At 47.5% G+C, this 25,122-nt stretch overlaps 1 protein-coding gene across 1 annotated transcript in view; it reads left to right on the top strand.

Annotated features, from left to right (window-relative positions):
* LOC119539167 (peptidase inhibitor 16-like) overlaps positions 1-15,671 on the top strand; it is a 29,096-nt gene extending 13,425 nt beyond the window's left edge. The window contains 8 exon segments of the mRNA XM_037842408.1: positions 3,994-4,537; positions 8,699-8,920; positions 12,022-12,131; positions 12,393-12,481; positions 13,064-13,285; positions 13,288-13,419; positions 13,422-13,742; positions 13,959-15,671. Coding sequence (XP_037698336.1) covers positions 4,172-4,537; positions 8,699-8,920; positions 12,022-12,131; positions 12,393-12,481; positions 13,064-13,285; positions 13,288-13,419; positions 13,422-13,742; positions 13,959-14,440 — 1,944 coding nt within the window. The 5' untranslated portion in view covers positions 3,994-4,171 and the 3' untranslated portion in view covers positions 14,441-15,671.
* Positions 15,672-25,122: the final 9,451 nt, after the last annotated feature.

Genomic DNA, 25,122 nt, shown 5'->3' with positions numbered 1-25,122 from the left:
CAGGGTGGGCACATCTGCCTGAGAAAGACAGATGGTCTGAAAAGCCAGTGCAGTGGTTAGGTTGGGGTACAGGGAAGGGGCATAAATTGAATGTGTGCGGAGTGGAAGGCTGGCACTTTCTCTGTGAACACCCTGACTCAGAACTGCCTGTTTTCACCATTTTGTATAGACTGGCTTCCATATGTCCACTTTGGGCATTGTTCTCTGATGCCATCTGACACTTGTCTGTACTTTAAATTTTACATTTAAATTAAAAATTATCTTCTGCTACACTTGATTGGACTTCACTGTGATGAAACTAAAGCAAATTCCTTAACAGTGCCACTCTTGTTATACCGTCAAGTGGCCTGGCCTGGGAAAGCCCAGCAGCTCAGATGGTTTGAATTCTGTGCCCGGTGACCTTTTGTTTCCATGAGAACACAGAATGCGGCCAAAGGAGCAGTCTGAGCTACAATGGTGAGAATCGGAACTAACAAAAGAATATTCAAAATATAGGAAAAAGCCTTGTCTCAAAGGTGAGTGATTCAGAGTTGTCTGTAAGACCCCAAAATGACCAGTAACCTACTGTCTAAACTTGGGAATTGAGTAAATTACAGCACAGCTTTGGCCCCAGCCCTATCACTGATCCAGACCCCTGCACTGGTCCCACCCAAGTACAGGCTGTTTTCCACAGTCTGGACTGGGTTCTGTAGACTGGGACAACAAGGGAAAATGACTTGGATCTGTAAATTGGAACAAGGTGTGGAGAGGTGGGGCTGGGAAGAGAGACTGTGGGTGGGATTAGAGAAGGTTGGAGGTGGGGTGGGGCTGGCCCTGGGCAGACCTGAAGGCGTGCATCTGCCTTGGCCTTGTCCCTGGTCCCCTCTCAGCTGTCCACTGTCCCTGCCTGGGAGCACCAATCCCTCCCTGCTGGGCTCTGCCACCTGACTGTCCAGTGTGGCTCCAAGCCCAGCCACCAGACACCCCTCCTACCACCCCCAACTAGGCCCCAGGGTTGGGGCAAGAGGGGCTTTCTCTGGAGCAGGGCTGCCTGGTTTGAATCCTAACTCTGCTAATACTAGCTGTGTGATTTTGAGCAAGTTTCTTACCTGCCTGGGTCTCACTTCTATACCTGTAAAAGGAGAATGCAATAGTATCCATCTCATAGAGGTGTTTAGTAAGTTGATAAAAGGAAAATGCTTAGAAAGTTGTCTGCCACCTAGTGAGCACCAGTTAAGTGCTTGTTAAATAAATGGTGTTTGCTGCTGGGCCAGCTCTGCCACTTACTAGCTGGGTGACGATGGGGCAATCACTTACCTCTCTGAGCCTCAGTTAGGTTGTGGGGTGTCATAAGGAGTAAATGAGATTGCCTACATGGAAGGGCTCGGTGACACACATGGGGATGCACACACCCATGTGGAGCACTGCTCTTGGTGGGTCTCTGCTGGCAGCACCTGTGCTTGGTCCCTAACACGCCGACTGGCTCTGATCAGCCTCCAGGCTCCATGCCCATCTCACCCTCCCTCTCTGCCTCTGCCAGGAGCCTCCTGTCTTAGACTCATAGGGCTCTCAGAACAAAGTGCCCAAACAAGGTGGCTGAAAACAACAGAAATTCACTCTCTGACAGTTCTGGAGGCTAGAAGTCCAAAATCAAGGTGTTGGCAGAGCTGAGCTCCCTCTGAAGTCTATAGGCTTATGGTGGCAGCTGCTGGCAACCCAGGGTGCTCTTTGATTGGGGCATAACTCAAACTCTGCCCTCTGTCACATGGCTGTCTTCGCACTTTGTCTGTCTGTGTCCAAGTTTCCTCTCCTTATTAAGGGCCCACCCTGATCCAATTTAGCCTCATGTTAACAATGACGTCTTCTATGATCCTATTTCCAAGGGGGATCACATTCACGAGTCAGGGATTAGGCTTGAACATACCATTTTCTGGGACCCAATTCACTCCCTAATACCTCTGCTGCTCACGACCCAAGCACTGCTCACACCAGCACCCCTGACCCACAGAGGGGTGTGTGTGTCCTCCTTTCTAGCTTCAAGGCCCCTCAGGCCAAGACTGTTACTCCCAGGGGTAATGCCAGGTCAAGAAGCATTATATTTTCCCTTCTACAACTCCAGTTCCTGAAAACTTCCCACCTGTAGTAATACTAGTAATGAATGGATTAATACTGGATAATGCAGAGAGCACGTACTATGTCCTTGGCACTATTCCAAACTGTATCCTTCTGCTAACTCCTTTAATGCTCATAATCATCCTATGAAGCAGGTTCTGAGCCCTAATTTACAGATGAGGAAAATGAGGCAAGGAGCATGAGATTAAGTTGCTCAAGTCCACACAGCTAGTAACCTGCACACTCTTATTCATAATGCTGTATGTGTTTCCTGGTGGGTCTCATGCAGCTGAACCAGCTGCTCCGTGACTGCGGAGACCCAGTCTGCCTTGTCCACCTAGTACAGCATCTGGCACAACGGAAAAGATCTGTAAATCTTTACTGAATGAATGAATGGATGCTGCCTATTGTGCTGAGCCTACCAAGGTCTTTTGTCCTGCTTGAGAGCATCATGTTCGGAGGCAGAGGACCCACAGGTGACCACACTAGGACACTCCATGGTGCCCGTGCCTGGTCCGGCCCAGGATACATCTGAGAACTGTGTTCTTCCACTTCTGAATCCATTCAGGCCAGGTCTCAGTGCTTTAATTCCCGAGGATGTCTGTGTTTTCATCTAAGTCTCCTTATTTCTTTCTCAAGCTCATATTGCCAGGCAATCTCTGAGTTCTCCTGTCCACAGAGGAGAGAGATACATCTTATAGCTTTACCAGCTAAACACCCTGGGACAACTATCCAAGGGTCTGGGCTGTAGGTCTAATCTGGTGTCTCAGTTTTCTCTTCTCTTTTCTCATTTTTCCATAAAAGTTTCCCCTCCCACCATAGACAGTCCCATTTCCCATCATTCTTCTTTTCTCTTCCACACCGTATTCTGCTCTACCCCCTACATATTGCTTCTCCCTTTTTCAGCTACCCATTTTGTTCCTTAATCATTTTCAACAGAATGATTTGAAACTCTTTTCTTGACTGTTTTATGATCTCAAAGGTGGGTTCAGAAGTCTTCCTCCTGTTTATGGTATATGCTGTGTCTTGCTAATGGTCCCTCGGTTCCTTATGTGTTTTGTTATTTCTGATTTGAACTGAAGCCAAGGGTATTTCTCTCATTCATGGGCAAGAGCCTGGGTCACTACAGCTCCCTCTAGACATGATTTTGCCTTTGTTCTGTCAAGATTCCCTCCATCACCACCCAACTCACCCCATTCTGGACCAACTTAAATATTCCAAATTATTTCAGTTTTTCATTTTATTTTCACCCAGAGACTTAGGCAGGGACAAGTTTTCGTGCCATCTTCCAAAGCTAGTGGGTGGATTATTACGAGGTCCTGTTCACTGAGGGTGCCGTCTTCAAGGATCTCAGCTGATCTCAAGAGTACTGAACTCAAGCTTTCAGCCCTCATGCCTCATAAAGGCCATTGCCTTGTTCCCGGCCCCAACACTTCAAACACATGTGTATACAGAGAGCACAGAGAAGCTGAAAATTGTGTTCATGGTGAAAATCTCTACTCCAGAATACAGCTAGCGTGGGAAACACCTCAGCCCTCCTTCCATGAGCAGGGACAGGGCCTCCACAGTGGGTCAGGAGCCAGTCATGGCTGTTTACTGTTACAATTGCTACTATGTACCTGGTACCATCCTAGGTGCTTTACATATGTTATATCTCATTTAATCCTCCATACAGCTCAGTGAGGAAAGTTCTATTGTTGTCAGTGATTCACAGTTGGGAATACTGCTAACAACACAGCTAGCTAAGGGCAGAACCAAGATTTAGCATTTGGTTGGGCTGAACATTTTACCAAACACATCCTGCCTTCTTCCATCCATCTACAAGCCACCCAAGGCTCCTCATCTGGCCCAGTCCTCTGGGGGTAAGGCCCATATGGTTTCTTTCCTTCTGTTTGTCCTCAGCACCCAGTAGGTGTGACCTGCGTGCAACCAGTTGTTCTGCCGAGGCTATGGCCTATAGTTCTGCCCCTCCAGGACCTGTCCACAACAAGGGAGGGATTGTGGAAATCACACAGCTCTTCTCCTGAGTCCTCATCACCGAGAGAAAGGAGGCTTTCCCAAGGACTCTGAGGGGAGATGAATGCTAGGAGTGGACTCAACTCTGGTCGAGACTCAAGCCACCCAGCCCTCCCCAGCACATTGTGTGAGCCAGGCCAGGCCTCCAGACACAGCCCCTTCTGTCCCACCCCAGCCAGGGTGGTGCTTGTGTGGAAAGGACTTTAAATTCATCTGCCAGACCCCTGGACAGGAGAAGCAGAGAGGGCTGGCCACCATGCTCAGCTCCCGAAGCCTCCTGGTGCTCCTGCTGCAGTTGTTGCTGCTGCTGCTGGCTGCTCCCACAGGCCACACAGATGCCTTCACTGATGAAGAGAAAAAAGTGTTGGTGGATCAGCACAACCTCTTTCGTTCTAAGGTGTCTCCGAAGGCCACGCACATGCTGAAAATGGTGAGTGCAGCTGGGTGCAGTTGCCTCCAAAGATTGGAGGGGGTACAGGGCAGGGCCCCCTACTAATCCCTCCTCCCCACCCGTGCTGAAGCTCTATGAGACTCATCCTTCTGTTGAGTAACAGAGAGTCCCTGACACTGTAAAAATTAACAGTTGCCCACAAGCAGCACCTTTATGCAGATGAGGGACCTGAAGATGAGAGGGACTTGCCCATGGTCACACAGCTGGGAGAGCCAGGCCTGGAATTCCCGGCTTCCACTCCAATGCTCCAGCCCCTCCCCAGCACATCTGAAAGGCATGTGCCCCTGGAAGGGGAAACACAGCAAGTTCTTAATGTCTTGGCAGGGACAATTTTTCAAAAGCCCTCGAAGGAGATGAGAATAGAAAACAGGGCAGGTGGATGGGTCTGGGAACCTGGGATAGGAGGGAGGGACTAAGGAGGTAGGGTAAGAACAGGAACCAGAAGCCGAGAGGGCTCTGAATCACGCAGTCCCAATGCCATCTTGGCATCCTACAAGACCTGTGATTTTGGGCGAATCCCTTAACCTTGCTGATCCTCAGTTTCTCATCTGAAAATGGGAGTCATAATTACAGTTAACATGCGTATCAACATGGATTGACTCTCACACATATAATACTAAATGGAGAAAAAATACTATCTCAAAAAATACACACAATCACATATATTTACATGAAATCTTAAAACATGCAACAAGCCCTATCGATATTCTGGTGAGAAACCCATGTAAACATAGTAAAGTGCACAGATATGGGGCAATGGTCGCCCCTGTCTGGGAGGGAGAGGTATTTGATGGTGGGCGCAGGCCTCAAATGCACTGGTAACATTTTATTCGAGTGGGTGGTAGGTCCAGGGATGTTTGTGCTCAGGATTAAGCTTCTTCCCTTCCACCCTCCCTGAGGGCTGGAATTGCCCATTCCCTCCAGCCACTGTCCAGCGGCCGGGAAGATTGGTGGGCAGCATGGTTACCTATGGCTGGTGCACAAGTCCAGGTCTCACTGGGGGAACAGAGCAGTGAGCCTTGGGACCAAGACCCAAATTCTAAGCTCAGCTCTGTCAGTCTGGCCCTGTGACTCTGGGTGAGACCTTCTACCTTCAGGAGCCTCCATTTCCTGATCTGTAACATGGGGCTGTCAGTCCCTGCCTTGAGGGTCAGAAAAGGATAACATGTGAGAAAGATCACAGTCTCACCATTCACAGCCCCACCGCCCTTGGCATCCAGGAATTGTAGACAACAAATCAGGAGCCCAGGATTCTGGTACCTGCTCTGCCAACAGCAACTGGTGAGGCCTGGGACTCCCTGTAGGGTCTCAGCTTCCCCATCTGTATGATCGTTAAACCCTCCGGTCATGCTTGCTGAAGCTAAGGCCTACACAGGCTGAGAGCTGGGTCGACACATGCCTGCAGGCAGAATGGACTCAGCGATGAGGCAGTACTGTGGGAAGCAGTTTAGACATTGAGGGGATCCTGCAGCCAAGGCTGTTCCTGGTTGGGAAGTGATCAGAGGAGGGGTAAGGTAAGACTGGGCTGGGATACCAGGGTCAAGGTCAATTTGGGGCACGACTCGGGCTGGACCTCAGTAGTGGTTAATGCAGAGACTGTGGAGCCAGATGATCTGGGTTCAAATTTTGCTTTTGCTATTTATATGTGACTTTGGCTAAACTACTTCACCTGTCTGTACCTCAATTTCCTCATCTGTAAAATGGTGATGGTGACAATAGCACTTGCAGGGTTGTTATAAGGATTAAATGAGTGAATGTGTGAGAAGCACTTAGATCAGTGCCTGGCACGGAGTTAACTGCTCAGAAAATGTTTAATTAACTAAAGAGGGAATGGATCCTGGTTGGGGCAGGCAGGAGTTACCACTGACTTTTCTCTCTACCTCAGCCTCCACATACAATCATCACCAGTATTACCTTCAGGCAGATTGAATTTTCCTTGAATCTTCTCCCTCTTCTCTCTCTTTGACATGAACCTGGTTCAGTCTTTCATTTTTGTTCCCAGGGCTTCCTGGACCAGCCTCTACCTGTTACCCCTGTCCTTGGCCCCTCTGCCAGAATGACTGATCCTGTACTTGGGCCTGACCCTGCTCAAAACCCTTCAGTGGCTCCCACTGGTTCCCCACTGCCTTAGGATAAAGCACTGACTCCTATCTGAAAAGGCTCTGTGTGCTCTGTTCCCTGCTTACCTCTTTAGCCTCCTCTCCTGTTTACCTTTATCCTTCAGTAATCTGAATAGCTTATCTTTTCCCCCAACAAAATGTTGTTTCTCTTCTCCATGCTTTTGTTCATGTTGTGCCTTCTGCTCAGGAGCCCTTCTCCCTCCAACTACTAATACCTGTTAATATCTGTTAAGACTCAGATTAGTGTCTCCTTCCCACCACCAGGCCCTATATGGGTTCCATTCATTTACCACATAGTGGCCCAATTAACTGTTAATGACAATGTGAACTTGGACTTCTTGATCCTTGCTGCTGCCAATGGCTGGCACAGTGCCTAGGACTGATGAGTGAGTAAATGAATGAATGAACAAATGAACTTGCTTTCAGATGGTGACCAATGGGCCACTGTGAATGGGTGCAGCAATTCTTGCAACCCCAAGGGGGCACTGGACGACTGAAAAGCCTTGAGACCCCAAGAAAGGACTCTCTTATTGTAGGACTTCAGGTGTCCAGCAGGAATGGAAATTATAACTCAGCTCTTCAGAAGTGACTGCTTTAAGCAAGGCCCTGTCTCAGTCATCAGTGGTTGACAAATATCTGTGCAGCACCTACTAGGTTCCTGACTGTGTCACACAGTGGGGATACATCCCTGCCCTCCTCTGAAGGGGCCTACAGTCTAGCCGGGAGCCACGCAGGACATCCAGACACGCTGATCCTGGTTCCCAATGCTGCCCCTTGCCCACTACTGCCAGGTTTGAGAGAACCTCAGGGGCCAATGATTTTGGACAAAAATGCCCAGAAAGGAAGAGAAAGAGTCACCTGAGGTCACAGCAGTGGGGCAGATCCCAGCCCAGTACACCCACCCTCGACCCTCCACAGGCAGCTGCTCCTGAGAGTCTTAAATGGGGGGGAAGCGGGTGTGACCATTCACCCATCTCATCAGCATCACCCAATCTCTTGGCACATTAGGTGATACCGATTTCTGTAGTTGGTGTTGGCTGGGACCCAGAGGGTGGATCATTTTTTCCAGGACATCCATTTCCCAGAGAGGCCAAGGACAAAGCTGAAGAGGATCCAGGCCTCCTTCTCCAATCCTTGGGTCAGATGACTTGTTAGTACACTCTGCTTCCCACCCATGCTCTGGCCTCTCTTCCCAGCTGGGGAACAGAACCTCAGAAGAGCCCTAACCTAAAATACCCCTCGACACCCACTGTCTTCCCTGAAGTCCCAAGTGGAGAACGCTGCTTTTGGGATTTGATAGCTCTTTGGTTTACCAAGCCTCCCAAAATAGGCTGCTCAGTGGAGAGTCACAGAGAGACACCTCCTTTACTTGAGGAAAGGGGTTGTCAGGTGCCAACAGTTGAGAGCACTTGGGAATGGCACTTGGGAGGGAAGCCTGAAGCAGTTAAAAGCACAGAGGCTGGGCTGTCCCATGGGGGAGGGTTCAGTGAAAGGGGTGAGAAGTGTGCTGCTGCCCCCAACTCCCCAACCCCCAGTCAGAGTTTTGAAGTGTGGGAGGGCAACAGCTGAATAAACAGCCCAGCCTCTGAACATCCCACTGAACATCTTGTGATCTTCAGAGCAGGTTCAGGCAGCTCTGGGAGGTGAGCAGGATATCCCTGCTCACTTTTTACAATGAACAACATAAATAGTGGTCACAAACATCATCTCACTTAGTCTTCCCAACATCCTTTCAGAGTTCAGAAAGGTTAGGCAAAAGTCTGAAACCACACAGCTGAGGAATGGTCCCACATTTGGCTAAGTCCAGGACTTGGGGTGGCATCCTCTCACCTCCCTATAGAAGCCCACCTGCTCCAAGTCCCAAGGCAACAGTCACTGATATGAGGGGTTCTTCTGACACCAGAAGCCCCACACCTCCAACCTTCTAAACTCTGATCCCCACAGAATCTGTGGGCATCCTCACCTGCTCCCACCTCCCTCTCTGGTCTCTGCCTCACTTCCCTCCCCAACTGCCCCGCAGTACTGGGACGAGGAACTGGCCGACTACGCAGAGGCCTACGCACGGAAGTGCAGGTGGGAACACAACCCGAATAACGCGTGGCGCGGCGAGAACCTCTTCACCATGACGGGCAGGGAGATCAACCTGCCGCTGGGCGTGTCGGAGTGGCACCGCGAGCGCGATTTCTACAACTTCAGCGCCAACACCTGCCAGCCAGGGGAGATGTGCGGCCACTACACCCAGGTGGGTGGCGGGCTGGGTGGGGCCTGAACCAGGGCCTGAGGGAGAGTTGAGCCGCGTCTTGCGGTGTTGGGGTGGGACCACCTGGGCAACGGGCGTCGGGCGCCTCTTTTCTCTGCCTGGGAGTCCCAGGAGCATCCCGGCTTCAGGAAGGTGAGTCAGCACCCTAACCCCTCTTAAATCCTTTATAAAGCTCGGTCCTATACAGCAACTAACTAATGTGCTGTGTAGGCCTCGGAAGAAGTCTGCTCCTCAAACTGCCCAAATCATTTTCATTTTACTCTCCTGTTACTGAAGAGACAGAGGCAGATGTCACAGCGCCAGTTGCATGGACCGCAGTCGTTGTAGTGGGCGCCAGTGTACGGGGCTCTAAGCGGTCCTGCGTCCTCCCCTCCCAGCCTAAGTTATGTAGGGCTAGTCGCCCCTGCCCGGAATGCCCCCAGATTATTCCTTCTTTCACTGTCTCTGTTTCGTCATTTCTCATGGTGCCTGATTTGTTGCTTGTAATTTGCAAGCAGTGACAAAACAGATAAGTTCCTTTAAAATCTGCATTGTTGGGTTGCTTTTTAAAACTGTGTTTAAAATAAGAATAAACCATCAGTGGTAAGGAAAATGTTCAGAGATAGATTGTGGTGATGAACGCGTAACTATGTCATCATACTTTGGACAGTGGATTGTATACCATGGATGATTGTATGGTGTGTGAATGTATTTCAATAAAACTGAATTTAATTAAAAAAAAAAAAAGAATAAACCATCAGTGAGTGAAGGTCTCAGGGAGGCTTCTGACAGCATTTTCTGGGCTCACATTCACCGTTTTTTTTTTGGGTTCTCAATACATTCTGAAAGTTTGGGTTTTCAGATAAGACATTGTGTGTGTGTGTGTGTGTGTGTGTGTGTTTGTGTGTCTGTGTCTGTGTCTGTGTCAGAAGATTAACATTAGTGTCACTGAATTCTTTTTTTCTCCTCCCAATGCTTATTTGTTGTACAAAATATTACTTGACAAAAATCATAAAGGAATAGGGTGGGATGGGGGGGAAGGTTTGGGTGTTCTTTTTTCACTTTTTTATTCTTATTCTGATTCTTTCTGATGTAAGGAAAATGTTCAGAAATAGATTGTGGTGATGAATGCATAACTATATGATCATACTGTGAACAGTTTATTGTATATCATGGATGATTGTATGGTATGTGAATATATTTCAATAAAACTGAACTTAAAAAAAAATCGTAAAGGAAAAATATTAAAGTCACCATTTTCCCTCCCATCTCCACCAATTCCATTTTCCATTGCCTCTTTTTGTCGTATTTTTAGTCTTAATATTTAGGGAAGGAAATCCCAGCACCACCCACCCAGATCAGGAAGTTGTAGGGCCCAGCAGCCTTCTCTGCCCCCTTTTGTCTTTACCCTGCCTGCCTCTCCCCACTCCCAGACACACACATCCTGCCCCAGGGAACACCATCAGTGACCAGCAGGAGTGCATCTGCCCCACCCCCAGTGCAGCTTTTCCTGGCCCTGAGGCACTTGCTCTCTGGAGTCATTTCTGTCTGGGAGATGCTCACTGGGTATCTGGGGGACTCTCAGCCAGTTTAAGCAGAAAGACCCCAATCCTGGGAGAGTCTGCAGAACTAACAGCTAGAGCCTGATCTCAGCAAAAACCTGCCTCAGTTTAAGTAGCTCCAGTGTTAGCTGGGTCTAAAAATAGCAAGGGGTGGGTGCTGGTCTCAGCCCATAGTGCATAAAGTTTGGTGCTCTGGTTTGCTAAAGCTGCCGTTATGCAAAATACCAGAAATGGATTGGCTTTTTTTTTTTTTAGATTGGCTTTTATAAAGGGAATTTATTAGGTTGTAAGTTTCAGTTCTAAGGCCATAAAAGTGTCAAAACTAAGGCATCTACAAGAGGATATCTTCACTGAAGGAAGGGCAATGTCAGCTGGGAAAGCATGTGGCTGGCATCTGCTGGTCCTTTGCTTCTGGGTTCTGGTTTCAAAATGGCTTTCTCTAAAATGTCTCTGGGCTTCTGTCTGTCTTAGCTCCTCTCCCTCTCAGCCTCTGTTCATCCTTCCTTGTTCTCCCAGGGCATTTCTCTCTAAGCTTCTGTTGGTCCTCTTAGCTTCTCTGGGGCAAAATCTGGGCTTCATCTTTTAGCTTAGCATCTCCAAATGTCCTTCAGTCTACATCTCCCAGCATCTCCAAGCTTCTGAGTCTCTGTCGGCTCTCAGCTTCTCTCAGGAGCAAACTGGATTACATTTCTTAGCTTCTCTCCAAAATGCCTCTCTCAGCTTCTCTGAGCTCCTCCTCTCTGTGAGCTCTTTTAAAGGACTCCTGTGATCTAATTAAGACCCACCCAGAATGGTTGGGGCCACAACTCTATGGAAATAATTTAATCAAAGATCTTACCCACAGTTGGGTGAGTCACATCTCCATGGAGACACTCAATCAAAAGTTTCCACCCTAATCAAAAGACTAACAAGTCTGCACCCACAAGATTGCATTAAAGAACATGACTTTTGTGGAGAACATAATAGATTCAAACAAGCACAGTTGGTTTGACTTTAAATTTTATACTTAAGACAGAATTCTTCTGGCTGCTAGGAACCCACACCTAGAAATAAGCAGAGCAAGCCTCTGCCTACTTATGACTTAGGTGGGGTGGGGGTCGAATTACCTAAATGGTTCCTCTGTTCCCTTCCTTGTACTTTTCTTGTTGCCGAGGTCTACCATTTGAGATTGCCAATTATGCCATTTGAGATTGCCGATTATGCCATTTGAGATTAATTCCTTTGAATATACCTTTTGTTTAAAATGCAAGACCCCTGGAAAGAGTCCACAAGAAGAATTTTGAGGGTGTATCAGATCTGAACTGAGGGAAGTTTCCAAGAGGGAGAGAAGCCTGGTGAAATGGTGTGTGTGGCTGGCGAGGGAGACTAGACTGCTCATGGCAAACCAACCCCTGTTGGGAGTTTTGTCTGAAGCTGTGTTCTCAGGAAACTAAATCTTGCAGGTCATTGGTGTCCCCTCTCTTCATCCAGGAAGGTTGGGATGGGGAGGTAGGGGCCGCCCCACCCAGGCAGAGCCAAACTGTGGGATTTGCACTTCTTCAGGTAGTCTGGGCCGACTCTAACAGGGTTGGCTGTGGCGCTTACTACTGTGAGAAACTGCATGTCATTGATGAGAACAACATGTATTTGCTGGTCTGCAACTACAAGCCTGCGTGAGTCCACTGTGGGTGGGAATTGGGGGGGTGAGCAGAGTCCAGGGGTGGCCTGAGGCAGGCAGAGCTTAAGGAAGCTGAAGGAGGCCAGTCGGGGCCTGTGCCTGGGGAGAGCTGTGAGGGCTCCCATGGGAGATGTCAGCTGCAAGCAGCAGGCCCAGGACACTCAGGGTCGCTCTGGGACTATGTCTGTGTTTGGGGGGAAAGGGGAGATCTGGGCGGTGAGGGACTCTCCCCCAGCTGCCTCCTTGCCTCCTGCAGGGGAAACGTAATAGGACGATGGCCCTACCGGGTGGGGCCATCCTGCTCCCAATGCCCCCCTGGCTACCGCTGCGTGAACGACCTCTGTGGTGAGTTGGGGGGGGCAGGGTGGGGGAAGGCCAGGGATGCCGCTGGGAGGTGGAGGGGGGGGGGCACTTCGTTGGCAGGGGAGGGTCTTCAGCAGCCCCACTCCAGCTCCCAAGCCCCTCTGCTCTCCTTGCGCCTTGTCATTCAAAGTGATGGCATTTCAGCCTCCAAGGGACGGGTAGAGGACGCCCCCGGCGGCCCCCGAGTGCGCGGCGGAGAGGGTCTGCTGGAATGACGGGGCTGGAGAGGGGGTGGAGCCAGGTTGGTGGGCGGGCTCAGAGGCCGCGAAAGGGGCAGGGCCAGGGATGCCTTGGGCGAGTTAAAGCCAGGAAGGAAGGTGGAGAAGCCTTCTGAAGAGGGACTGCAAACTCAGGGAGAGGAAGATTTGGACCAGGATGGTGGCTGAGAGGACCAAGTGTGTCACTAATAAGAAATGGTCTTGATTGTCTCTGAGGGCCATATTCGCTAGAGAGGGTGTGCACGTGTCCTGGAGGGACATTTGGTCGCCTGAGCTTGGCGGCAGTGGGGTGAGGACTGTGAGGTCCCGCTTCCAGAGCTAATAACAGCCTTGTTTGTCTTATCAGAACCCATCAGAGACCCGGAAGAGGCTCAGGATTTGCCTTCCCTAGTAACTGAGGCCTCATTCTCCTTGGCAACTGTAGCCTCAGGGGCTAAGAAAAAGGGGGTCCCTTCTTCCCTAGCAACTGAGAGTCCCTCCTTTTTGGTAACAGAGGTCCCATCCTCCCTGGCAACCAGGGCTCAGCCTACCTTAGAAATTGAGGCCCCATCTTCCCTAGCAACGAAAGAGCCCCATCCATGGCAACAGAGGCCCCATCTTTGTTAACATCGGAGGTGCCTTCCTTTCTGGCAAGTCACAGCCTGTTCTCCTTCGATGGGGGTCTGGTTACCTTCCCCAAATCCACCCACACACCCACCCCAAAATTAGCAAAGTGGCCAGCAGTGCAAGAGCACCCTCTGTGAGCCCAGCGAAATTACTGCACCCTGAGATGTCCCTGACAGGGATACAGGACCCCTTTCCCCAAGGCCAGGAGAAGGCAAAAACAAGGGGCCCCCACACATTGCCTCCTTCGGGTGAGGTCTTGGCCTCAGTTTTTGCAGTGCAGGATGAGCCAGATGAACTGCAGGCCACCCTGGCCCACATGGGGCACACCTCCTCCAGGTCCCTGCCCAGCTCCCCCAACACCTCTGCCACCACTAATGCCATGGGTAGGTACACCCTGGCCCTGCAGTCACCCTTGCCAGGTAAGGCCTGTGGCGTCTACCTTCTCCACCCTCCTGGCTTCAGAATGTCTGCTTTCTGCCCCAGCATGGATGGTCTGGGCAAGGTGGGAGCATGCACCTTCTGAGTAGGATCCTCCTCCCTGGCTGCTGGACCACCACCTGGCATGACTGGTGGGGCAGGTGGGTGGTCAGGAATAGTTGTCTCCAGGCTGAGGCAAAGCCTGTCCTTTCCCACAGATGAAGTCATCCCTGAAGACCCAGACAGTGATTTAGGCATTGAGCCAGTCATTGAACCAGAAATCGGATCAGGCATCCCGTCAGTTATGGGAAAGCCAAACAATGGAATGCCGAGCAACATAAAGCCAACCACGGAAAAGCCCACCACGGTTAAGCCGACCACAGTAAAGATTACCACTATAACGACAACCACCATAAAGACGACCATGGTAAAGACAACCACGGAAAAGGTGACCACGGTAAAGACTACCACCACCACGGTAGAGACAACCACGTTAAAGCCGACTACAGTAAAGACAATCACGGTAAAACCCAGCAAATTAAAGCCCAGCAAGGTAAAGCCCAACAAGTTCAAGCCGAGCAAGGTAAAGCCAAGCAAGTTAAAGCCAAGCAAAGTAAGGCCGAACTTGGCCCCTGATCATGTCTGGAGTCCCTTTCTGGGACTGCTGCTATTGCCTCCTCTGTTGGCTGGAACCCTCTGAAGCGGCTTCCACTCAAAGCAAGGCCTGGTGGGGGAACCCTGACCTCATGCCCAGAGAGCTCCTACCCTGTGGCCCAGTAGCTGTCCTTCACTCCAGTGTCTGCCCAGACCACAGACCAGCCCCCTCACCTCCTCAGGGGTCTTCTGTAGAGCCAACCCCTGGCGTTGCCCCAGGAGCTCTCTACTCCCTCCTTTTGCCTCTGGGAAAGCCCATGATTCAACTGACTACAGCTTGTTCTAAAAGGTGTTCCTGTGGCCCCAGGCACCCATTCTCCATTTGTTTTTCTGCCCATGGGCCCACTCTCCCAGGGTTAGAGGATTTCAGGACTTTCTAAGAACCCCTAGCTCGAGTCCCTTGGCCTCTTCCTCTAGCCATCTGAGTCCAGTACTGCCCCAGGAGTACCTCCTGCTTTGCCAGGGTGAAGAGATCAGCCATCCATCTACAAGCTTCCCTCTCGTGTCTCCAGCCTCCTAAATAAGATGCCTCTCAGCTGAAGGGCTTCTGAAAGGCTAAGGCTGCATGGCATGTGCCTCTTCCACAGACATCCTGGGGCCACAAGGCCAGGCTGGCTGTGGCCCAATGACTGCACGCCTGGGTGCCTCTGCTCCCCACCTCAGTTCTGAGGGTGCATGGGGATTGAGGGGAAAGCCCTGTCCATCTGGCCTGGCCTGCCTGCCTGCCTTGAGTGTCCCTTTACCCTACATGCCATTATAGCTCAGGAGGGGACTATAAGGAGCAGAGGAAAGACAGGCCCCACTCAAGTGGGATTCTGTGGGTAGGGAAAACGGAACCAGGGAAAGGAAGTAGCCCCTGACTCCTGAATAAAAGCCTGTCTGAGAGTACCTGGGGCCTCAGTGCTGTGAGGGGGCCACAAAGGAGTGCTATTTGGGAGCTGCTGAAGAGACTCAACTCTTCCCCTAACAACCTGTGGCAACTGTTCCTGATCTTTCACACCCCTTCTCCCCAGCTCACTCCCATCTAGTTTCCCTCTTCAGGGCAACTTCTTCCCTTCTTATAAACTGCCCCTCCCCCAGTCTTCAGGGCTCCCTCACTTTGCTCTTCATGCCCAGAGGCAGGAGGGGCAAAGGGCAAAGGAAAAGCCAAGAAGGATGTATTAGTTACGGTTCTCTACGGAAACAGAACCAGCAGGAGATATCTGTAAATATGAGATTTTATAAAGTGTCTCACACAACTGTGGGGATGCATGAGTCCAAATTCCGTAGGGCAGGCAGCAAGCTGGCAATTCCAATGAAGGTCTCTGATGAACTCCCCAGGAGAGGCTGGCTAGCTGATGTAATCAGCCACAGATGCAATCAGTTGACTGATGATTTAATAAACCAGCCTTCTGGTTTATTAACCAGCCACAAATGTCCTTGAAGTAATGGTTAGGCCAGTGCTTGCTTGACCAGACACCTGGGCACCATCACCTGACACATAAACCTAACCATCGCAGTCACCATTGTGAACTTGGCAGCTATATGCATCACCTTAAACCATGCTTAATCTCTGAAAAGAACATAATAACAGACATATATTTCACCTAACAATCCTCAGCTGTCCTGTGTACAGCCAGAAATGTGCTAAATCCCTCCAGAATAGGGTGCAAGTCCTTGGGTAACATTCACTCTTAAACTTGATATCCTATAACTTAAATACTATGAAAATGAACAATACAACTTATGTCATATGATAAGGGGATAAGATAGAGAAGAAAACAAAGATATTTGCTTTATGTACAAGTACAAACATACTCATAATACAAGGAGGAAATATTCATGCCATCATAGTCCTCATTTCTATAACTGGTTATATGGTTATAGTTCATATTTATCACTGCCTTCTCCCACTACGCATTCCATGTTCCCTTTACCCTCAGCAAGCACTTCAGCTGGCCGTGGTTCTTTGCCTGGTGGGGTGACCCAAACCTTCATTCCTGAAGCTTCTGGGCCATTGGTAGTCCTGCCTGGATTGGGTTGTTGCAGTTTTCCATTGACTTCAATCACAGGGCATGGTAGTACTAAAAGACGCCCTAGGGGATCTCCTGTATTCTGGGAAAATTCTTCTTTACCTCCATTGTATAGTTGCAGTCCTGTTTCCCCTTGATAGGCTCAATCAACCCAGCCAATATAGTAATCCCCTTCCTTGCCTGTTGATTCAGTCATGAGAAGCCCAAAGTGGCCAGATGGCAGTCTTAACTTCCAGTTCAATGGAATTATTGTGTGTCACCTGGTGGGAGCACTCCTTTTGGAACTAAGACTTGTAGACCAGCAGAGCTTAAAGTTGCGGGAACAGGAAGCAAAATTTTCCTAGTGGATCACTGGGAGTGATAGTGAGTGGTGCCACTCCCATTTCCACCCCTTGATTCCTGGACCCATGAATCCTGGCTATGGGAGAAACAGCACCACAGAGTGGATGCTGATTCAGAGCATACACAGCCTCCTGCAGAACACTGCCCCAGTCCTGCAAGGTATTGCCACTTAGTTGATGCTGTAATTGAGTCTTCAAAAGGCCATTCCACCATTCTATCAACCCAGCTGCCTCTGGATGATGAGGAACATGGTAAGATCAGAGAATTCCATGAGCATGTGCCCATTCCCTCACTTCATTTGCTGTGAAGTGGGTTCCTTGATCAAAAGCAATGCTGTGTGGAATACCATGATGGTGGATAAGGCATTCCGTAAGTCCATGGATGGCAGTTTTTGCAGAAGCATTGCTTGCAGGGAAGGCAAACCCATATCTGGAGTTTGTGTCTATTCCAGTTAGAACAAATCACTGCCCCTTCCATGATGGAAGTGGTCCATTGTAATCAACCTGCCACCAGGTAGAAGGTTCATCACCTCGGGGAATGGTGCCATATCGGGGACTGAGTGTGGGTCTTTGCTGCAGGCAGATTGGGCACTCAGCAGTGGCTGTGGCAAGGTTGGCCTTGGTGAGTGGAAGTCCATGTTGCTGAGCCCATACATAACCTCCATCCCTACCGCCATGACCACTTTGTTTATGAGCCCATTGGGCAGTGACAGGAGTGGTTGGGGAAAGAGGCTGACTGGTATGCACAGAATGGATCATCTTATCTATTTTATTAAAATCTTCCTCTGTTGAAGTCACTCTGAGCATTCACATGGGACACAAATATCTCCATGTTTTTTGCCCACTCAGAAAGGTCTATCCACATACCTCTACCCCAGACTTGTCACCAATTTTCCAATCATGTTCCTTCCAAGTCCCTGACCACTCAGCTAAACCGTTAGCAACAGCCCATGAATCAGTATAAAATGCACCTCTGGCCAGTTCTCCTTCCAAGCAAAATGAATAACCAAGTGCACTGCTCGAAGTTCCACCCACTGGGAGGATTTCCCCTTACCACTATCCTTTAGGGACATCCCAGAAAGGGGATGCCGTGTTGTAGCTGTCCACTTTCGGGTGGTACCTGCATTTCATGCAGAACCATCTGCAAACCAGGCCTAAACCAGGCCTGAGTTTTCTCTTCCTCAGTCACGTGATTGTAAGGAACTCCCCAAGAAGCCATAACTGTGGACTGGGAAAGAGAAGGTAATGTGGCAGGAGTGAGGGCCATGGGCATTTGGGCCACTTCCTCATGTAACTTACTTGTGTCTTCAGGACCCACTTGAGCCCTATCTCATATATACCATTTCCATTTTATGATGGAGTGCTGATATGCACACCCAACTTTATGGCTTGGCTGGTCAGACAACACCCAGCTCATGATAGGCAACTCAGGTCTCATGGTAACTTGGTGATCCATGGTTAAGAGTTCTGTCTCCACAAAGCTCAATAGCAGGCCAAAAGCTGTTTCTCAAAAGGAGAGTAGTTATCTGCAGAAGATGGTAGGCTTTACTCCAAATTCCTAAGGGCCTGCATTGTGATTCTCCTATAGGAGGCTGCCAAAGGCTCCAAACAGCATCTCTATTTGCCACTGACACTTTCAGCACCATTGGATCAGATGGATCATATGGTCCAAGTGGCAGAGCAGCTTGCACAGCAGCCTGGACCTGTCGCAGAGCCTCCTCTTGTTTCTGTCCCCACTCAAAACTAGAAGATTTTCAGGTCACTCGGTAAATGGGCCAGAGTAGCACACCCAGATGAGGAATATGTTGTCTCCAAAATCCAAAGAGACCAGTTAGGCATTGTGCCTCTTTTTTGGTCATGGGGGGTGGAGGGGCAGATGCAACTGCTTATCCTTCACCTTAGAAGGGATATCTCGACATGCCCCACCCACTGGACACCTAGAAATTTTACTGAGGTGGAAGGCCCCTGTATTTTTGTTGGATTTAGCTCCCATCCTCTGACACGCAAATGCTTTGCCAACAAATCTAGACTAGTTGCTACTTCTTGCTCACTCGGTCCAATCAACATGATATCATCAATATAATGGACTAGTGTGATATTTTGTGGAAGAGAAACAATCAAGATCCCTGTGACAATATTGTGACACAGGGCTGGAAGTTGATATACCCCTGAGGTAGGACGGTGAAGGTATACTGCTGACCTTGCCAGCTGAATGCAAACTGTTTCTGGTAGTCCTGACCAACAGCTATTGAGAAAAAAGCATTTGCCAAATCAATAGCTGCATACTAGATACCTGGGGGTGTGTTGTTTTGCTCAAGCAATGATACCACATCTGGAACAGCAGCTGCAATTGAAGTCACCACCTGGTTAAGCTTGCAATAATTCACTGTCATCCTCTTAAGACCCATCTGTTTTCTGCACAGGCCAAATAGGAGAGTTGAATGGGGATGTGGTGGGAATCACCACCCTTGCATCCTTCAAGTCCTTAAGAGTGGCTTTAATCACTGAAATCCCCCCAGGGGATTTTGCTGGGCAGAGGCAGCTCTGGTGGCTTTCACTCAGCCTTTTCTATCATAATAGCCCTCACTCCATGAATCAGAGAACCAATGTGAGGATTCTGCCAGTTGCTGAGTATGTCTATTCCAATTATGGATTTTGAAACGGGAAATAACCATAGAATGAGTTCAGGGGCCCACTGGACCCACTGTGAGACAGACTTCAGATAAAACCCCTTCTCTAGCTGGTGGACCAGAGTGATGTTTTGGGTCTCCTGGAATTAATGTCACTTCTGAGCCAGTGTCTAATAATCCCTGAAATATCTGACCATTTCCTTTTACCCAATGCACAGTTATGCTGGTAAAAGGCTGTAGGTCCCTTTGGGGAGGCTGGGAGAAAGATTAACAATATAAATTTTTGGCAGTGTTAACAGGGTTCTTCTCAAGGGTACCAGGCCTTCCCCTCATTCAAGGGGCTCTGGGTCTGTAAACTCTCTGAAATCTTGGAATTAAGGATCCATGACTCTCTATTTTTGTAATTCAAGTTAGACTTTTGTTCACTTGACCTAGAATTCTGCTTGTACAGCTCAAACAAGAATTTAGTAGACTGCCCATCTATTTTACTTCTAGGTACTCCATGATCTACTAACCAATGGCACAAGTCTCTGTGAGTCAGATTATTTTGACCTCTGCTTTGAGCCTGCTGTCCATTATGGTAGCCATGTCCACCTTGTCTTTGGTGATTAACTGCTGCCACGTGGCTTCTGCCAACTCAGGATCTAATTATCCCCATTGTATTTAAGGATTCCAGCTCAATGACAGCAATTCCCATAGTGATATATGACCTATAGAGAAGGGTGACTATAGAGCTCTTCAGGGATGACAGAGCTAGACTCACAAATTTTTTTATCATATTTTTAATTGATAGAATATATCAATTAGAATATATGTAGAATATAACATATATACATAAAAGTGATAAATTTTAAGTGCAATTTAACAAGTGTTTATAGAGTGAGTTTCAAAGAATATTATAGGTTACAATTCCACAGTTTCAGTTGTTTCCTTATTGTGAAATATAAAATATATACAAAAAGGTAATATCTTTCAAAGTATGATTTAACAAGCAGATATATAGGAAATTTCCAAAGTTATTATGAGTTATAGTACCATAGAGTGATATTAGCTTCATAAAATGAGTTAGGTAATGTTCCTTTTTCTTCAATTATTTGAAAGAGTTTGAGCAGGAATGGTGTCAATTCTTTTTGGAAAGTTTGGTAAAATTCCTCTGTAAGCCATCTGGCCCTGAGCTTTTATTTGTAGGTAGATTTTTGATGACTGATTGGATCTCTTTGCTTGTGATTGTTCTGTTGAGATCTTCTATTTCTTCTTGGGTCAGTGTAGGTGGTTTGTGTGTTTCTAGGAAATTGTCCATTTCCTCTTAACGGTCTAGCTTTTTAGCATACAGTTGTTCATAGTATCCTTTTACAATTTTTTTAAAATTTCTTTGGGATCTGTAGTAATTATCCTGCTCTCATTTCTGATTCTGTTTATTTGGGTCTTCTCTCTTTTTGACTTTGTCAGTCTAGCCAAGAGTCTGTCAATCTTGTTGATCTTCTCCAAGAACCAACTTTTGGTTTTATTTATGCTATTTTTTTCCTCCAACTCATTTATTTCTGCTTTAATCTTTGTTATTTTTTCCCTCTCTTGCTTTAGGGTTAGTTCGCTGATCATTCTCTAGCCTTTTCAGTTGTTCAGTTAGATCTTTGGTTTTAGCTCTTTCTTGCTTTTTGATATATGCATTTAGAGCTATAAATTTCCCTCTTAGCGCTGTCTTCACTGCATCCCATAGGTTTTGATATGTTGTGTTCTCATTTTCATTCATCTCCAGATATTTACTGATTTCTCTTGCAATTTCTTCTTTGACCCACTGGTTGTTTAGGAGTGTGTTGCTTAACCTCCATTTATTTGTGAAAGATCTGGTTCTTTGGTGTTTGTTGATTTCTAGTTGATTCCATTATGGTCAGAGAATGTGCTTTGAATAATTTCAATCTTTTTAAATTTATAAGATTTGTTTTGTGCCCCAGCATATGAGCAATCCTGGAGAATGTTCCATGGGCCCTAGAGAAGAATGTATACCCTGGTACTTTGGGATGTAACGATCTATATATGTCTGTTAAGTCTAATTAATTTAACATATTGTTTAGGTTCTCAGTTTCCTTATTGGTCATCTATCTAGTTGTTCTACCTATAGAAGAGAGTGGTGTATTAAAGTCTCCCACTATTATTGTAGATATGTCTGTTCCTCCCTTAAGTTTAGTCAATGTTTGTCTCATGTATTTTGGAGCTCCTTGATTGATTGCATAAACATTTATGATTGTTATTTCTTGGTGAATTGTCCCTTTTATTAATATACAGTGTCCTTCGTCTCTTATGACATCTTTGAATTTAAAGTCTATTTTGTCCAATATTAGCATAGCTACCCCTGCTTTTTTTTTTTTTTTTTGGTTGCAGCTTGCATAAAATATTTTTTCTATCCTTTCACTTTCAGTCTCTTTGTGCCACAGGATCTAAGATGAGTCTCTTGTAAACAGCATATTGATGAATCATACTTTTTAATCCATTCTACCAGTCTGTATCTTTTAATTGGAGAGTTTAATCCATTCATATTCAAAGTTGGTGAAGGGAGTTCTTGAACCAGCCATTTTATCTTTTGGCTTTTAATTGTCAGATCTATTCCCCCCCCCCCTTTTTTCTTTAAGTTACCATTACTAATACTCTTCAGTTATGTGCCCTTCTCCAGATCTCTCTCTCCTTTCTTTTTTTCTCAGCTGGTATTTCGTGCAGGGCAGGTCTCTTGTTAACAAATTCTCTCAGCATTTGTTTGTGAAGATTTTAAACTCTCCCTCAATTTTGAAGGACAGCTTTGCTGGATAAGAATTCTTGGCAGGCAATTTTTCTTTCAGAATCTTAAATATGTCATACCACTTCCTTCTCACCTCCATGGTGCCCACTGTAGTCTTATGTTGTTTCCCTTTGTATGTGGTGAATTTCTTCTCTCTTGCAGCTTTCAGAACTTTCTCCTTCCCTTCAGCATTTGACAATCTGACTGGTATATCTCTCAGACTGGGTTTATTTGGATTTTTTCTATTTGGAGTTCTTTGGCATCTTTGATTTGCATATTTACGTTGTTTAGAAGGGTTGGGAAGTTTTCCCCAACTATGTCTTCACTCTTCCTAGCCCTTTACTCTTCTCCTTCTGGGACACCAATGATTCTTATATTTGTTTGCTACATGTTGTCCACCATTTCGCTGAGATCCATTTTCAATTTTTGGATTTTTTTTTCACCATTTGTTCTTTTGTGCAGGCACATTCAATTGTCTGTCCTCTAGTTTACCTATTCTTCTCTTCAAATCTGATGTTGTGTGACTCTGGTATATTTCAAATTTGATCCATGGTGTCTTATTTCCATAAGATCCATTATTTTTAATTTACTCTTTCAAATTCTTCTTTATGCTCTTCTAGTGTCTTCTTGATGTCCTTTATGTCTTTAGCCATCTCATTGAAATTGTTTTGGAGATTTTTGTGTACTTCTTTAATTGCTCCAGATTTTGTGTCTCCCCTGACTTTATAATTTGTTCTAGATTCTTCAAGTGCTTTATGACTTTCTGTTGGCTTCAGGCCATTTGCTTGTTTTGATAAGGTAATTTCAAAAAAAATTACGTATAATTTGGCAGAGTTACAGCTTGCTAGAGTGCAGTTTCCCTATCCTACCAGCAGGTGGTGCTCTTGAACTCCCTTTTTCTCTCAAGCTGGTCTTCTGCAAATGTCTCCTATGTGCAGTGTGGGGTCCAAACCAGGTGGGGAACCAATCAGTGCACCAGTTCTGTGTGTGCACTGGGGACTGCCTGCCCTGGGGCTGCAATGTGGGCCCAGTGCAGTTTAGCAGGGAGTCCAGTCAAGGGCACCCTCCAGCACAAATGTGCCCTGCTCCCTGCCTGCCATGCGCCTGCAAGCCTCTGCAGTGTGCGAGGGGCTCCTGATGCCTCGGTACGGCACCCTCTCCTATCCTTGCTTCTTGCCGGTGCACACCCCGGAATTCTGTGGGGTTAGAGTAAATGCTGCCTCCCAGGTTCCCTCACAGGAGCTCCCAGCCATAGAGCTGTGGAGGATCATCACCTCAGCTAAATGCCAAGGTGGGTGCACAGGAGTGGAGAGCCACTGTTCATTCCTTTGCCCAGCAGCCTCTTGCTGCTGCCAGCCCCGGAAGTCATTCTCAGCCAAATAAACACCCTGTCCCTCAAGGCGCCACATTTCTTGTTTCACATCCCCACACTTACCATAGGGGTCCTTCTATGACCGGTCACACCCCGAAACCACAGACCCGGGCGTCCTCCAGCCGCTCTCTCATTTCTTTCACAGAGAAGAAGCCCGCTCTGCCTCATCTGCTCTGCCTCATCCACTCTGCCATCTTCCTGGAAGCCAACTGATTTTTATATATGGATCTTTTGTCCTGCAACTTTGCTGAACTCATTTATTACTTATAATAGTTTTTAGCAGATTCCTCAGGATGTTCTATATATAAGATCATTTTAAAAAAGAGATGGTTTTACTTCTTCCCTTCCAATCTGGATGCCTTTTATTTCATTTTCTTGTCTCACTGCTGGACTAGACTCTCCAATAATGTTGAATCAAAGTGAACAGAAGTTGAAAAGAAGACATCCTTGTCTTGTTCCTGGACTTAAGGGGAAACAACCAGTCTTTCACCATCAGGCTTTTACATAGATATCATATCACATTCAGAAAACTCCCTTCTATTCTTACTTTGTTGAGTGTTTATGTCATGAAGTGGTGTTGAGTTTTGTTAAATGCTTTTTCTGTGTCTACTGAAATAATACAGTGCTTTCTGTTCTTTTATGCTACTAATAGGTGCACTACGTTCATTGATTTTCATGTTAAAACAATCTTGCATTCTTGAAGTTCTCTTCCTTTTTGGACCTGTTTTCTCCAGGTGGCACTGGGGCCTCTGGGCAAAGCAGGAACTGTGGTGGTCCAGACCCATCTTTCTTGGGTTTTGATAGGCTCTGCCTGTCTCCTGCAGAGCAGGAGCACCTGTGGCCAGCCCTCAGGAAATCTGCCATACAAGATAACCTCTCTAAGACCCAGGAATATCTCTGGTCATTTATTTTTTTGGGAAATAGCAGGAATGCAAATCATGCTGTCCCATATCAGTCAAGAGGCCAGGCTGTGACAAATGGGTAGGTGATGATGGTGGGCAGGAAGGGGACACATCAGCAGAAGCCCATGAGAAGTTTAAGAGAGCATGTTCAAACAAGGGAAGGGGGATTGGGATGTGCAGAGGTATTGAGGATCAGAGTGGGGAGGGGTCTCCTCCAGCACTATGCTGCATGGCTACCAGGCATCTAGGGATTGGCACAAAGACAAGGGCTGAGGCAGAGGCCCAGCACAGGCCACCACTGCTTCACCTCAAGGGGGTCCCAAGAGGCCCACCAGAGGACCTCCAAGCTTTGCCCATCAGAATAAGGTTTCCTAGGAGGGGAGACAGGTGATCCATCCCCCACAAGAACATTCCCACTCCACTGCTACCCCTCCTTTTGCTGACAGTTAAGTTCCCCTACGGCCCCAATCCATCCCCTCTCCTTTCTCGGATGAGGCCCTCCAGTGTTTTCCAGGACTGACAGGGGACCCATCAAGCACCAGGAGTGCAGGTGAACAGAGCCCCAGCACTCAAGGCTGAAGGATCTAGGGAACAAAGGGGGCATCTGAGATGCACGCATTTGATATAAACTGAAACTTGCTTTTTGGTTAGAAGGAAAGCTAAACTTTACTCAGCTAAAAACTGGAACAGAGTATAAAAAG

This window comes from Choloepus didactylus, chromosome 7, assembly GCF_015220235.1.
Source record: "Choloepus didactylus isolate mChoDid1 chromosome 7, mChoDid1.pri, whole genome shotgun sequence".
Classification (NCBI taxonomy): domain Eukaryota; kingdom Metazoa; phylum Chordata; class Mammalia; order Pilosa; family Megalonychidae; genus Choloepus; species Choloepus didactylus.
Note: the sequence above shows the minus strand (reverse complement) of the source record. Positions and strands in the feature narration are given on the sequence as shown.